Source organism: Grammomys surdaster, unplaced genomic scaffold (assembly GCF_004785775.1).
Source record: "Grammomys surdaster isolate TR1022 unplaced genomic scaffold, NIH_TR_1.0 273, whole genome shotgun sequence".
NCBI classification, from domain to species: domain Eukaryota; kingdom Metazoa; phylum Chordata; class Mammalia; order Rodentia; family Muridae; genus Grammomys; species Grammomys surdaster.
In genome coordinates, this window is record NW_021604714.1 from 1,134,360 (window position 1) to 1,148,411 (window position 14,052).

Consider the following 14,052-nt stretch of genomic DNA (forward strand, 5'->3'; position numbering starts at 1 on the left):
GTATGTGACACAGACTGCTGGCTAGGGTCAGTCTGTATGTAACACAGTACATCATCCTTCTAGTTGTGTAGTGTGGGGTCATGACGAGGTCCTGATTGTCCAGGTTTCTCTCTATCATCATGTAAAATCCTAGAGAAGAGAGGGAGATAATCCTCACACTTAGTAAGCTAAGGCAGGAGGACTGCTCTGAGTTTGAGGCCAGCCTAGCTACCAAGAGACAAGGTTCCAAACAAATGAATGAACCAACAAACAACCCACCGTCACCCCTACTGAGGTAGCAGTGGGTTGGAGCTTCTACCCAAGCAAACAGCTCACAGCAAAGCAAACCTACTGTCTACTTAAGAGTTGTGAGTTCAGAGTCTGAGGAAAAGCTGACCTGACCTCTCCCCTGTCTAAGTCCCCAGGCTCTGGAAGGATGAGCACACCAATGTGGAACCCATGAAGGATTTATTTGCTACAGAATTGCTTTCATATCCCTGTGAGCTGGACTGAGACTGCTGGGTCTAAAAGGATTTAGGTCACTTCATAGTTTCAAGTGCTGTAACATTCAAAAAGCAATTTTGGGGGACAGAGATGGAGTGGAGTAGAACCATTTGGCATGTCGTAAGAGGTGAGAAAAATAGTCTGTAATATTAAATTCCTAAGAATAGAGAGGAAAGAACACTTTAAAATTCCATCTGGACGGACCCTGAGCTAAATCACATTCATGTGTGAAGAGAAATGTTTGGGATGTGACCGTGAAGCGACAGATGCTCATCTTGGACATAGCTGGTGAAAGCTTCCCTATGCTCACTGAATGACAGGATATATGCCTTTCAGTTGGCTGACTCTGCCATGTGTCCACTTGGGTTGTGAGGATATAGGTCTCCTAAATCCCAACCCTCCTGGTTCTCTGGAAGGACTGTCTTCATCTGATACCCAATACTTCTTTTTATTTTTGAAACAGGCTCTCTCTACATAGTCCTGGCTGTTCTGAAACTCTATGTAGATCAGGCTAGCCTCAAACTCACAGGGATCCTCCTGCCTCTGCTTCCCAAGTGATGCCCAATGCTTTAAAGAACATGAATGTGAAAAACACCTCTGCACATCTCACATGAGCCCTTGTGGCCTATTAATAGAAACAGAGGAACCAAGGAAGGATGTGAATTTTCAGACATGCAGCTCACAGTACAGCGTGACTCTCTGGGTGGCTGTGCCCTAAGGGTGCTCACGCAGGCAACGTCAACCCGAGGAGGGTGTGAACCCCAGCAGCTGTTCGATGGGTTTAAACCGCCACTCATCAGCCTCCAGCTCTTCCACCAAACCAGCCAGTTTTTCCATCCGAGCGACTTGCTGATCTATAGAGACAAGAGACAACACAGCAGGGCATTTCCCATCAGACTGCCACCACAGTTAGCACCGTGACAACCAGTCTAGGCTTAGTCTCAAGGTGGGCTTTCCACTTGTGATTTAGCAATAGGGCCTTACTTTATGTAGGTGTGCTGAAGACTAATTTTTGAAAACAAACAAAATCAAAATCTTTTTCCAACCACTCTCCGTTCCTCTGCATTCTGTCTCCTCTTTGCTTGCATTAGTGGAGACAGAACCCAGACTCAACCCAGGGTACTGAGCTGTGTCAGCTTCCATGTGCACTGCCCTGTGTGTGTGCACACATGTATGTGGATGTGCCCTGTGTGTGTGTACACACATGTATGTGGATGTGCCCTGTGTGTGTGTGCACATGTATGTGGATGTGCCCTGTGTGTGTGCACATGTATGTGGATGTGCCCTGTGTGTGTGTGCACATGTATGTGGATGTGCCCTGTGTGTGTGTGCGCACATGTATGTGGATGTGTCATGCACATAGTGGGCACAGGCTGGCACTGGCTGTCTTCCTGAATCCATTCATTCTCATTATTTATTATTTTGTGTATGTGTATGTAACTAGAGAAGCTAGTCTCTCCAGCCCTTATCTGAATGTTGTTTTTTTTCTCTCTTGCTGTATGAATCCGGCAAAGTCTGTCACCCCTTTATCTCCCTTCAGGCTCAGCTCTTTCCAGGACCAAATCTCAAGAGGGGGCTTCCATGTTCTTTTCTTTTTCTGAGTCTGGAAAGTTTTTTGCTTTTTGTATTTTTTTTCTAAATATTATCTATTTACTATTATTTATACAACTACACTATAGCTGTCTTCAGACACACCAGAAGGATGTATCAGATCCCATACAGATGATTGTGAGCCACCATGTGGTTGCTGGGAATTGAAATCAGGACCTCCTCTGGAAGAGCAATCAGGGACCTCCAGTCCCTGGAAAGTTTATTATATTAAAATAATTTTAAATACAGTTATTAAGAAATACAGTATGAATACAGTACTCTCTTGAGAAGTTCACACCCATACTTGGGTATGTATTCTCCTTTTCCTAAGGGTCTTTCTATTAATCCCTATGTTTAAATCTGTATTAAAAACTTCCCTCTGCTCAAAGGCAAGCAGGGTTTTATTGCTGTAGCAAAGAAGCTCCTGTAGCAAGAGAGGTACTCAAAAGTGAGCTCCCTAAAAGTCTCTTAAAGAAAAGAGAGGGGCTGGAGTGATGGCTCAGCAGCTAAGAGCACAGAGGGCTCTTGCAGAAGACCTGAGTTCAATTCCCAGCACCCACGTCAGGTGGCTCACACCCTGACAGCACCAGGCTCTTGAGGCCCTCGTCCTCACTCGCACACACCCACACTGGACTACATACCCACATGTATAAAAAAAGAGAAAAGAGAGTGTGAGCGTGAGAGACAGACAGACAGACAGAGGGATATACACATAGAGATGGAGGAGAGGGAGGAGGAGGGAAGGAAGGTATGAAGGAAGAGAGAGAGAAAATATAAAACAGGCAAGGTGTGGGAGCTCAAGCCTAGCGCTGGGAAATGGAGGCAGGAGTGCTCAGAGTTCCAGGCCAGTCTGGGTGACTCAGTGAGTTTCAGAGTGAGAAAATAATAAAAATAATAAAGGGAAACAATACAGTTATGATAGGCTGCGGATGACCCCAGTGGTGGAACTCATGCTAGCATGTGCCGTGCTCCTTGTTTGAGCCTAGCACTGTAAAAAGTAACAAGATAGTTACCATCATCACACTCTCATTAGCTAGACGCTAGAGAGTGGAGCTGGACTTCGGGCTCATGTCTATAACCCCAGCTCTCAGGTGGCTGAGGCGGAAGCTCCCATGGTTTGTCCCAGGAGGACCAGTGCTTATGGAGTGCACGTCACCTGGGGCTCAGGGCTTCGACAGGGCAGAAGGTGCTACAGACACCAGAAGAAGATGGTCCCCGAAGGGATGCAGTAGCCAGTCTCAGAAGGGAGAGGCAAAGAGAGCAGAGGAGCAAGCAGTGGTGGCTCCCCCACAGAACTGAAACCTGCAAGGGGATTTTCAAGCTCAACAAGATCTTAGAATGCTCTTCAATTCAGAAGGTCCACTTAACCAGTGTGGGGCTTTGTCATAGCAAACCTTGCACAGTCTGTAACTCCTCCCGCCCCCCCCCCCCCCCCGTTCCCCAACACACTCTGTACTTACCGTGCTTCACCTGTTTAAGTGTGGACGCCACTTGATAGCTAAACACCGACTCACAGAGGAATCGCTCAGAGCCATCTACAAGTGAAAGGGCACAGGCGTCAGTTTTAATGGCTTCTGGAAAGGCAAGAGAGGCTATCCACTCATTCCCCGCTTTTCCCTTTGAGGTCTGAGGTGTTTCTGGTGAGAACAAAGGGGTCCTTTAGAACACTGCTCTGTAAGAGCTACCTCTTCTATACCTAATATTAAAATAGTCTTACTTGTTTGAGAGTTCAAAAATAGTGTTACAAAAACAAAAACAAGAAGCCCTAGCCTGATGCCCTGGTTACCACTGCCCACCTCCTGACCTGTTCCCTTCTGTACAGCAGGCAAACAAGGTAGCTGGCATACTCAGCTATATGGTATTTGTATGACTTACTATGACAGAACTCCAATTACTTTCATTCTAAAAAACAGCCAAGGGAAAAACAGCTGTTGACTTTTAATTTATCCAATTATATCATCATGACCATCAGAAACCTTGCTGGGAAATGTCACTCTGTAAGCACGAATGGCAAACTTGCACTTCCAACCAAACCGAGCACTGCAGTCTGGATCCCGATAAGGGAAACGGTGCAAGCTCAGAGCCTAGTGCCCAGCTGGTGCCAACAAGAAGGTGGCTAACTCAGTCATGAGCGTCAGTGCAAAGGCTGAGCCTACAAAACACAGCCCCAGAGACATAAGTCATGTAGGAAAGGGCAGCAAACCCCCAGGGCAAGTGCTTTATTGCCAAAATTCCCAGACAAATGGAAGAGAGGACACAGCTGCCCCTCTCAAGGTAGGAGTTCAGACTAGCACTGCCAGATGTCAGCACCCACTCGTCAGTCATGGACTGGTGTGTCATGGGGATTAAGTGACGGGGGATTCTAACAGGCTCTGGCCTCATGCTAAGCTTCACACAAACCTTTCTTTACAAGTCTGGGTGATCAAAGGGAAAGGTCCAGATTCTGACTCTATCTGAATGGTGTGAACACACAGCCAGAAGGGCTTCCTGTCTTACTTCCTTCAAATCAATGCCAGAGGGGGGGGGGGCGGGGTATCATTCTTAGTTCTTGGCTTTTCATCCTCCTTTCTTGAGGTGCTGAAGGTGAGACCTAGAGCACCACCATGCCAGCGTGTAAAGATCTACACACGCTAATGACGTCATGAACTGTCTCTAGATAAGGGCAGAGAGCAGTGGGCATCTCCAGAGTCCACCCGGGGAGGAAGCTGCCGAGAACTCTGAGACCAAAGATGCGGTGTATTATGTGCCCTTGCATGGCAATGACATGCTGGCATCCTTCTTAAGGAGCTCACCTACAGCCCACTGGTTACTTGGCAAGTGTGGGGGGTAGGCTCCTGGAAGTGCTGCCTCCCACCCTCATTTAATCACTGGGATACCACACTCAAGTCATCACACTGGCCTATCCTTAGTAATGAGTTCCAAAGTAAAGAGAGAAGCATGCCTTTCAAACAGGCGTTGGTATTGTTCTCCCACTCGGAGCCCAGGACCACATTCCTGCTCTCGTAGGCTTCCCATGGGCTACTGCTACTTTTTTATTTCTGTTTTTATTTTTCCTTATTCACTTTATATCCTGGGTCCACTGCTTCTGAAGCCACTTCGTATCACGTGTCACATCTACCAATCTAAAGGCCAGGATTTCTCCAGAGATGAGGCGGCCTGTTTATAATCAACACACCAGTCAACAGCGTTATCAGCTTTCTTTTTAAAGGACAAGCAAAGATTACTACGTGTGGTGAAAAAGTTCAGTAAACGGCCCAAATCTAACTCTATCACCAATTCCATTCAATTCAACACTAAGAAATTTCATTTAAAAGGTATTACTTCCCAGTAGGAAATGAGACAGTCCCGGGTGATTTGTAGGATCAGTGGCCTTGGAGGTGCCTAAGATACAGCCACCTCTGGGCTGGAAGGTAGTCTCTAATTTGCTCACTAATAGCTGGGTGAGAGCGATGTTGGCAGAGAGCAGGAGACTGCTAAAGCTCACTGCATGCTGCTGTTAGCAGACAGCAGATGCAACAAGTTCATCCCAGAGGTTAAATACAGGTTGTTTGGATTTATATCCTAGATTTAGGGGCAGGCAACAGCAAGTTGAACCTGTTAGGATTACGACCCACACCCAACCTTGACTCTTTTTTAGTTATTTATTTTTCTTCTCTCTCTCTCTTTTTTTTTTTTTTTTTTTTTGGATTTTTTGAGACAGAGTTTCTCTGTGTAGCCCTGGCTGTCCTGGAACTCACTCTGTAGACCAAGCTGGCCTCGAACTCAGAAATCCACCTGCCTCTGCCTCCCAAGTGCTGGGATTAAAGGCGTGCACCACCACTGCCCAGCTGACTCTTTTTTTAAAAAAGGATTTATTTACTTATTTATTTTATATATGTGAGTGCTGATTTCATGCACACCAGAAGAGGAAACTGGATCCCATCACAGATGGTTGTGAGCCACCATGTGGTTGTTGGGAATTGAACTCAGGACCCCTGGAAGAGCAGCCAGTGTTCTTAATCACTGAGCCATCTCTCCAGCCCCCAACCACCACGGAATAAAGCGGACAGTAATATGTCTGTCGTCTCAGCATTTGGGAGGGAGGAGGAGGAAGATACGGAGCTCAAGGAGTTTGAGGTCAAGCCTAGACTACACAAGACTCGAAATGAAATGAAAGCAATGACAAAGAGGAAAAAGGCTTTGACACAGACAAAGCAATGTACAACAGGGTCACCTCAAGATCTGACATTCCTGTCAACTCATATTTAGGAGTGCTTCATGAAAGAATAGACACAAATCATATGTAAATACCATGTCACTTCACGGAAGAGACTTGCGCACCTGTTGACTTCAGTGTCCTTGGAGATGAGGCATAGGTGTGGAATTCGGAGGTGGTGTAGGAGGGGAAGTTGAAGCAGAACCAAGCCCCAGAAGATACTGTGGGGGTAATGGTAGTCTTTTCATTTTCTTAAATATGACATTTATTTACTTAAGTATGGGTCCTCATGGGAAGGTCATGGGACAACTTTTGGAGTCAGTCCTCTTCTCCCACCATCAAATTCAGGGGTCAAACTTAGGCGGTCATGCTTGGTGGCAGGCACCTTTTACCAGTTGAGCCATCTCGCCAGCCCCTTCTCTGTATTCTTGATATTCAAAAGTATGTCAGATATTTGATTTGTGAAATCAGCTGGTTTTCATTGTAAGCAGCTTTTACAATTACTGGGGAGACTCTGGGACAAGGGAGGCCATAACTGTACACCATGAATTTATATGTGATAAATCCACCATATGATAGAACTCAATTGATTCCTCAATGAGGTAATGAGAATGGCCAGATATAAACCTGTCAGAACATGAGCTTCTGACTAACTTGAATGACTTTTTTCTTGAAGCAGTGTTAAGCGCTGAGACTCCTCTGTTGTGTAAAGCTCGTTAAGCACTGTAAATGCCTTCAGCTTGCCATTTGCTTGTGGCAAGCTCCCTGAAGTACATCGCTGCTGCAGATGCTACAGTTGTAATCCACTCTTAGTGCCAAATACAGACACAAAGCCCGACTTCCAGTCAGACCTGGTGATACCAACTTGAGTATCAACACAACGGAGACCAACTAAAAGGCAGCGCAGAAAGCATGCATGCTCGATACACCGCCTTCCACACCGCACGTCGTCTGCGGCTTCACTACCGAGCAGACGCCAACGAGCTGAGTCTTATGGTACTGGAGTCTGGCAGGCATGCAGCCAGGCCCAAGAGTGCTGGCCTAGCACGCATGAGCCCACAGGGTTCAATCCCCAACACTGCTTTGGCAGAGGTTTACCTGAAACTGGGTTTCTTTCTTAAGTACTCTGATATAAATGTATAATGATCGCCCTAAAAAGCCAGTCCCTAAATAGTTTGTACCTTTCTCAGAGCTATCACCTAATTAAAATATATACATGTAAATATGCAAGATTTAAAGCAAAAAAGACCATTTTATAATTCAATACAAAAATGCTTGACTCCAGTGAATTTTGAGTCCTTAATGGGTTCTTTGTCAGTATTTTTAAAATATGAAAAGACTCCCTCATGAGAAGGCCTGGGACACTGGTCAGAAAACAGTTTCCTGTCTTAGGCTAATTCAGGATCTGTAGGGTGGGCCCAGACATGTGAGTTTAATTTTCTTTGTTTTTCTTTTCTTTTTTTAAAGAAAGAGGGCCTCAATTGTACATCCTTAGCTGGCCTGGATCTCACTATGAAGACAAGGCTGGCCTAGAACTCAGAGATACATCTGCCTGGCAAGACACGTACATTTTAAGTTAAGTGTCTCAGATGAGTCTTAGGCTTCTACAATGAATTACGAGTCTAGCTTAACACGAATCCCATAGGTTCCAGTCACTGATGCTGTTTCATGGCTGCTGCCCGGGACCTATTTCTGGCCAGCCAGTCCGTGTGATAAGATGGTGGCTGCAAATTTATCTCCAGTGCTATAAAAACCATGCAGTCACACAGCCATGTCCAGCAGTGGTCCGTGAGAGTCACCTTCACAGAGGTAAATACATTAACTTTGATTTCCCCTTCAGGCCTTTCTGTGGGGTTAGTCTATCTGCAGACACTCACTAAAAGAGAAACTCCATCAAGCAGGTGTCACAAGGCAACCCGGAGCAGGAGACCAACCAAGAGGGTCCATGGCACCAGCGGCAACCCTGACCAGGTTACTCCAGGGCTTTGGCTTGGAGAAGTCTAGAGGGCCCTTCAGCCCCCGCTCCTTTCCTCTCTACACACACTCAAGGTCTGAAGTCCATCACTCAGCCCACACAGCAGGAGATCACCTTCTAGCATCTCTCCAGCTCCTTTCGGGTAGGTGAACAGAGCTTTCCGAGGTGGGGCAAGGTCGGACACACTGAAACCAGATCCGGTGACAGAACTTCCACTGACCCCACCAGCTGAGGATGAGGATGAGGAGGCGGCCATTCCCTCCAGTAGAAGTCTCTCTTCACTAGAGGAAAGAAAACAGCAATTGGCAAGTTTATAAAGCCAGATGGACAACACTTCACTCAGGGCCAGCTTTCTGGATCCTCCATTCTTATATAGTCTTTTACAATGTCACTTAGGGTTTGAAGTAAAAACATGGTTAAGAATCGCTTAAAACTGGGTACGGTGCCGTATGCCTTTAATCTGAGCAGTGGGGGGCAGAAGCAGGCGGATATGTGTGAATTCAAGGCTAGCCTGGTCTACTTAGCAAGTTTCAGGGTAGCTAGGGGTACACAGAGAAACCCTGTCTTGAAAAACCAAAAAACAAAACCAAAATCAAAACCAAAACCAAAAGAAACCCTGCCTACTTAGAGAGTCCTGTTTTCTCCCACTAACAAATGATGCCCCTTGGGACTGAGTGTGGATAATCTGAGTTATGAAGGGTGGTATGGCAGTGCCAGGGATAAAGTAATACTGCTCCACAGGACAGTTTGTCTTGGGTACACTCCTCACCAGGCCACAGCATGAAGTTCACTTATCAGGCTTTCCAAGTAGGAGGCCAGAATAACACTGTGTTCTGTCCCCAAGGAGGGGAAATCAGTTAGGAAACTATTGGCACGTTCATTAAGAACCCGCGCGGTAACCTTTCCATCTAAATGTAATACCTAAATCTAACACTTGGTGGCGCCCCAAAACTGGAACAAAAAGAATTCAGGATCTGATCTCAGAAACAATGGTCCTTCATGAACTGAACACCTGCGGCCTTAATTTTGCGACCCATCTGAAAACCCAGATCCCACTATTGCACACATCTCACAAAACTTCAGAACAAGAACATAGCCTCAGAAGCCTATGAAGACGCAATAGTATATAATTTAAAAATGGTTAGTACCATGTTTACTTTAGAACTTGCTGTCACCTTGGAAATGTTCTGATATTCTAGTTCTGCCCAATTTGGTAGCCATGAGTCTCATGTGTACCTACTAATGTAACTGAAGAGCTATTTATGTCCATTTAAAAATACTAAATAAAATTTCAATAAAACCATGTGACTAGTGATTTCTCACTGGGTAAGGATTCTAGTATTTAACTGAACAAATGACTTTACACAAGAGTAGTAGTATGCACTAGGACATTCTTGTTACACAGGAGGCTGAGGCAGGGGATTTTGTAGCTTGGAAAACATAGCCAAGAGCCTGTTTCAATAACAATAGACAATGGCTAATTTTTATATCACATAGATTTCAGCATTTAAAAAACCCTATTTATAGAGAAGGCCTTAGTTTGCTATATAAATATTAAAGTTCCTTAACTTGCTAGAACTTACTATATATCCTGGCCTGGCCTGAATGACACTCATGGTAACCTCACTATGTCTCCCTCCCAAGTGCTGGGACTACAGCCATGTGCCACCATGTCTGGCTTTAAAACAATCTTTAAAATGAATTTTCCAGGACTGGGGACGCTGTTCAGTCAGTAGTGTTTGCCTAGTATGCAGGGAGCCCTGGCTTAGCTCCTAGTACCATCTAAAGAAGGCATGGTGGCACACAAGTAAGACTCTTGCATCTGGGAGGCAGAGGTGGAAGAGCCAGAAGCTTGAGGTCATCTTCTAGCAAGTTCAAGGCCAGTTTGGGATATATAAGATCCCCCCCCCAAAAAAAAAACCAACCCATAAAAACACATCCCCCCTCTAGTATGGCCAAGGAGAATTTTGCTGAATAGTTTTTACTCATTCCTCCACCTTAGTTCTGACATACTTGCTAGAGAAAGTTGAAGGCTGGGTGGTGCACAAGCTTCAAAATTTTATAATTTAGTTTCAATTCCCAATGCTGAAAAAGTTGAAACACTTTAAAAACAACAACAACAAAAAAAAACCAGAAAAATACTAGAGAATGCTATGTTCCTGAAAATCCTTTATGTCCAGTCCAGACCATCTAGTTTCCTGCTAAGGAAAACGGTACATGAAGTCGGAGATGTTGGCTGCTGGTTCCTACCTATGTGGCAGTGACATGTGGTTGTCAGAGAAGCAGAGCCTGGCCTCTCACTCCATCATATGGTTGGTCACAGGCTGTACTAATGAACACTGACATGGGCTAGGAAGATAGAAAAGCTATGGCAGCCCGTTACAAAGAAACACAATCTCCTTCACTAGCTCTTTTCCTTTTTACCTTTTTTTTTTTGAACCAGGGTCTCACTACGTAGCTCTGGATGTCCTGGAACTTGCTATGTGGTTCAGGGTGGTGTCAAACTCACAGAGACCCACGGGCCTCTCACTGATGGTATAAAAGGCATGGCAGCCAGCATGCCCAGCTCACTGATAACATTCTTAATTTTGCCCCCTTAGGTTACCTTCAGAATTGTACTTGTATAAAGCAAGTCTTTGTGTGGAATTTATAACTGCTCTTTTGTGGCATGACAGCTCAAAATATAGCCTGGTAAACTTTTAATTGTTCCTTAAGAGACTTAAGTATTGATGACGGGGTCCAAGTCTCTAACTCATCCCTAGTGGGATTCAAGGGAAGCATACAGAGCACTCAGCCCCTTCCTGGAGAACAGCTCTGGTTTTACTTCCTCCCAGTTCTGAGCAGGACCCACTGAGAACTGTTTATTTTTTTCAACTAAGATTTTAAACGCTGATCTTTTCAACTTCCACCCTGATGATGTTCTATTTAGTTGATACTGCTTTGAGTTTTGTATTTTGAGATCAGCTGTTCCATAGAGCATCCAGGTGACTGCAGTTAGCTTCAAAGGCAAGCCACAGTGACTATTCTAAGCTGAAATTCATCAAAGGAATTCCCTTTCATCTTACTTTCTTCTCAATTCTCAGATCTACAGCTCCATATACAAAACAGTTGGGGTGGAAAACCAGTGCGAGATCAGAATCCGCGCAAGGTTAACTTTAGATACACTGTTTTTTGCTGAGACGGAGAGACACCTGTATGATGTCTGGTTCTAATGATTTGCTTAAGGTTTATTTGGGTTTCTTTTCTTTCTGGTGCTGGAGATGTAAAGCCAGGGCCCTGTTAAGCACATGTTCCACTCTGAGCTACATCTCAGTTTCTAGTTTTGGATGCCATCATTAAAGAGTAAACACAGCAACAAGCCCTAGACTGTAAATGCTGAACTTGGGGAACTGATTCCTGTAACTCTAAGTAGCCACTCATTTAGGTATGTTCATAGAACGCCTGCACAGTCCATGGGAACCCTGACTTCCTAAAGGCCATGTAAGTTTTGAAGAATGGCTTGGTGATGTGCTACTGTGCACGAGAACAAGGTGGCACAGTAGTTAAGGACTGACTATGGGGGCTGAAGAGTTGGCTCAGAGGTTAAGGGTGCTTGTGGCTCTTGAAGAAGGCTGGAGGTAGGGTCCCAGCACTCAGTGTTTGGTGGCTCATATCCACCAACAACTCCAGCTCGGAGGGATCTGCTGTCCATTTCTGACCTCCTTGGTCAACACACACACACAATTAAGTAAATCTTTAAACAAGAACTGACTGTAAAGAACTGCCTGCCTAGGTGTGTACCCCGGCTTTGCTATCTGCTGGGAGACTGGGCAAGTCGACTGCCTTTCCTGTTCTTAGGTGCCTCAACTGTAGGACGGAATCAATAACAGTGGAGTGCCTACCTTACCGAAGAGTTATGAGGGTTAAATACATACAGCCTAGACAAACAAATCAGCCCAGCCTGGCCTTCAATTCCGGATTCTGCTGGCTTGGCCTACTGAGTGTTGGAATTACAGGTATGCACTAGCATACCCAGTCTTCCCTATGCAGAATCCAACTTTTCACACTTACACGTCAAACTCCCGGAAGGGAAGGGTCTGCTCAGGAGGCAGGCAACGTGGTGATCTGCTATACACTTCACACATTCTAGTGCTGGGCTCCACCCTGAGTCAGCACACCCACCTTATGATCTTATAAGACTCTTGTAATGGGGCTGGGGTGATGGCTCCATGGATGAAGAAGTGCTTGCACTTGGAGTTGGGGATCCCTTGAAGTCACTTACAAGTCTCACAGGTGTGGAAGCTGCCTGTAATCCCAGCACTTGGGAGGCAAAAGATAAGCGATTCCCCATAGCAAGACTGTTAGCAAGGGAATAGTCTGGGTTCAGGGAAGCTATGAAAAGCTATGGAAAGGAAGGCAGCCGACACCAGCTTCAAGCCTCCACCTGCATGTTCCACCTGTAACCTTGGGCCTGGGGATACACAGTTCAGTGGTTAGAGCATTTGCTTAGCAAGTGTGAGGCGTAGAAAAGGATCCCGTGATGTTGGAAAGGAGCAAACAAACTACCCTTTGTACCCTTGAGGCATCGTATAAAACCCTTGTCACAGTGTCTCCTGGATGAATAATTTATAAATACTAGGACAAGAGCCGGCAGCTCAGTCGAGACTGAAGGGGACAGAGATAGTTCCAGTCATGACTCCTTCTGTGTAGAGTATCCAACTTTGCCGCCCAGGAGCCGACCAGCCCCATAAGGAGGCACTCAGTGAAATTTTGTCGAATGCTGATGATTGAGTACCTGGAACTTGGCCCTTTCAAGAAAGCTGTGGCTGCTGACAAGCATAGGAAACGCTCATAGGAAGAGTAATGATATTTTGTGGGACACAATATGGCTGGCGTGGTTAAAATACTTACTTTGTGTACGACAGGGACGACCTCGCACTCATAAATTAACTTTCCGCTTATAGTCTTAAAACAAGCGAAACAAAGAGATCCTTCTTAAAAATAAAGCTCAGAACAAACCAGAATGCTTAAGTCGATTCGGATCCAGGGAGGTGGCTAATTATGACAACCGTTGGGTTCTACTAGCAAATCATTAAGCGTTCCACCTAAACAGACAGATCACCACCCGCATCAACGAGACGTGGTGGCTCTCTCCGGGTGGAATGAAGAACCTCGCTGGAGAGGGGAGGAGTCAGCACACTAATCCTGGCTACTCTAACTCCACCCAAGGTACGCTTCCTACCCAACAATTCCGGGAGGAAGGGGAGGCTCGCGGCCCCTCCACGGCGCAGGCGCCAACCCGCCCCACGCATGCTCAGTCGGAGGAAATTGCCTTTGCCTACGCCCGGCGCGGGAGAGCCTCCAGGGTCTCTTTCCACCCTCTCAGTTAGTCCTGGCAGGTAGGATCGTAGGGGGTCAGCTCCCCACCGAAGGTTCTGGAAGTCTTCGCCACTTACCTCAGCAGCTTGTGTACTTTGCCTGACAGCCCCGCCCCCTGGACAAAGCAGTGCGGCCTCGTTCGCCAAGACGTAGACAGCTGCGTGCGCGTGCCCGCCTGAGCTGTGGGAGTTTTATGGCGGTGTGCGCCTGTTCCAGGGGCGGTGAGGGCTGTGGGGCGGCGCTAGCGCGCATGCGTGGAGTGGGCGTGGCCGGGCCGGGCCAGAGCGAGCTTTCCGAGAACACTTCCGGGTCGCAGTGGCTGCCCCGCCCCCGTCCCGCCCCTCTCCCCCGCAGTTCTGGTTCTCTTGCTGCCTTGCTGTTTTCTGGCCCCTCTCTCTAGCGTAGGGTGTTTTGTGTTTGCTTTTATGACTTAGGACTTCAGCTTCCCCCA

General features: G+C 46.3%; 2 protein-coding genes across 4 annotated transcripts in view; one reads left to right on the forward strand and one right to left on the reverse strand.

Annotated features, from left to right (window-relative positions):
* Positions 1–428: 428 nt before the first annotated feature.
* Positions 429–13,815, reverse strand: Anapc16 (anaphase promoting complex subunit 16). Of its 2 annotated transcripts, XM_028776780.1 has the most exons (5): positions 13,679–13,815; positions 8,358–8,524; positions 6,394–6,489; positions 3,534–3,608; positions 429–1,337 (listed from the first exon to the last, which is right to left on the reverse strand). In XM_028776780.1, exons 2-5 carry the CDS (start codon positions 8,497–8,499, stop codon positions 1,222–1,224), a joined length of 429 nt encoding a protein of 142 aa, XP_028632613.1. In that variant the 5' UTR covers positions 8,500–8,524; positions 13,679–13,815; the 3' UTR covers positions 429–1,221. The 2 variants fall into 2 exon arrangements, with proteins under 2 accessions (XP_028632613.1, XP_028632614.1); XM_028776781.1 differs by lacking the exon at positions 6,394–6,489.
* Ascc1 (activating signal cointegrator 1 complex subunit 1) overlaps positions 13,519–14,052 on the forward strand; it is a 98,411-nt gene continuing 97,877 nt past the window's right edge. The window contains exon 1 of one of the 2 annotated variants that reach the window (XM_028776777.1): positions 13,519–13,621. The gene's annotated coding sequence lies outside the window, so the exon portion shown is untranslated. The remainder of the gene's footprint in view (positions 13,622–14,052) is intronic. The other variant, XM_028776774.1, reaches the window with a different exon arrangement.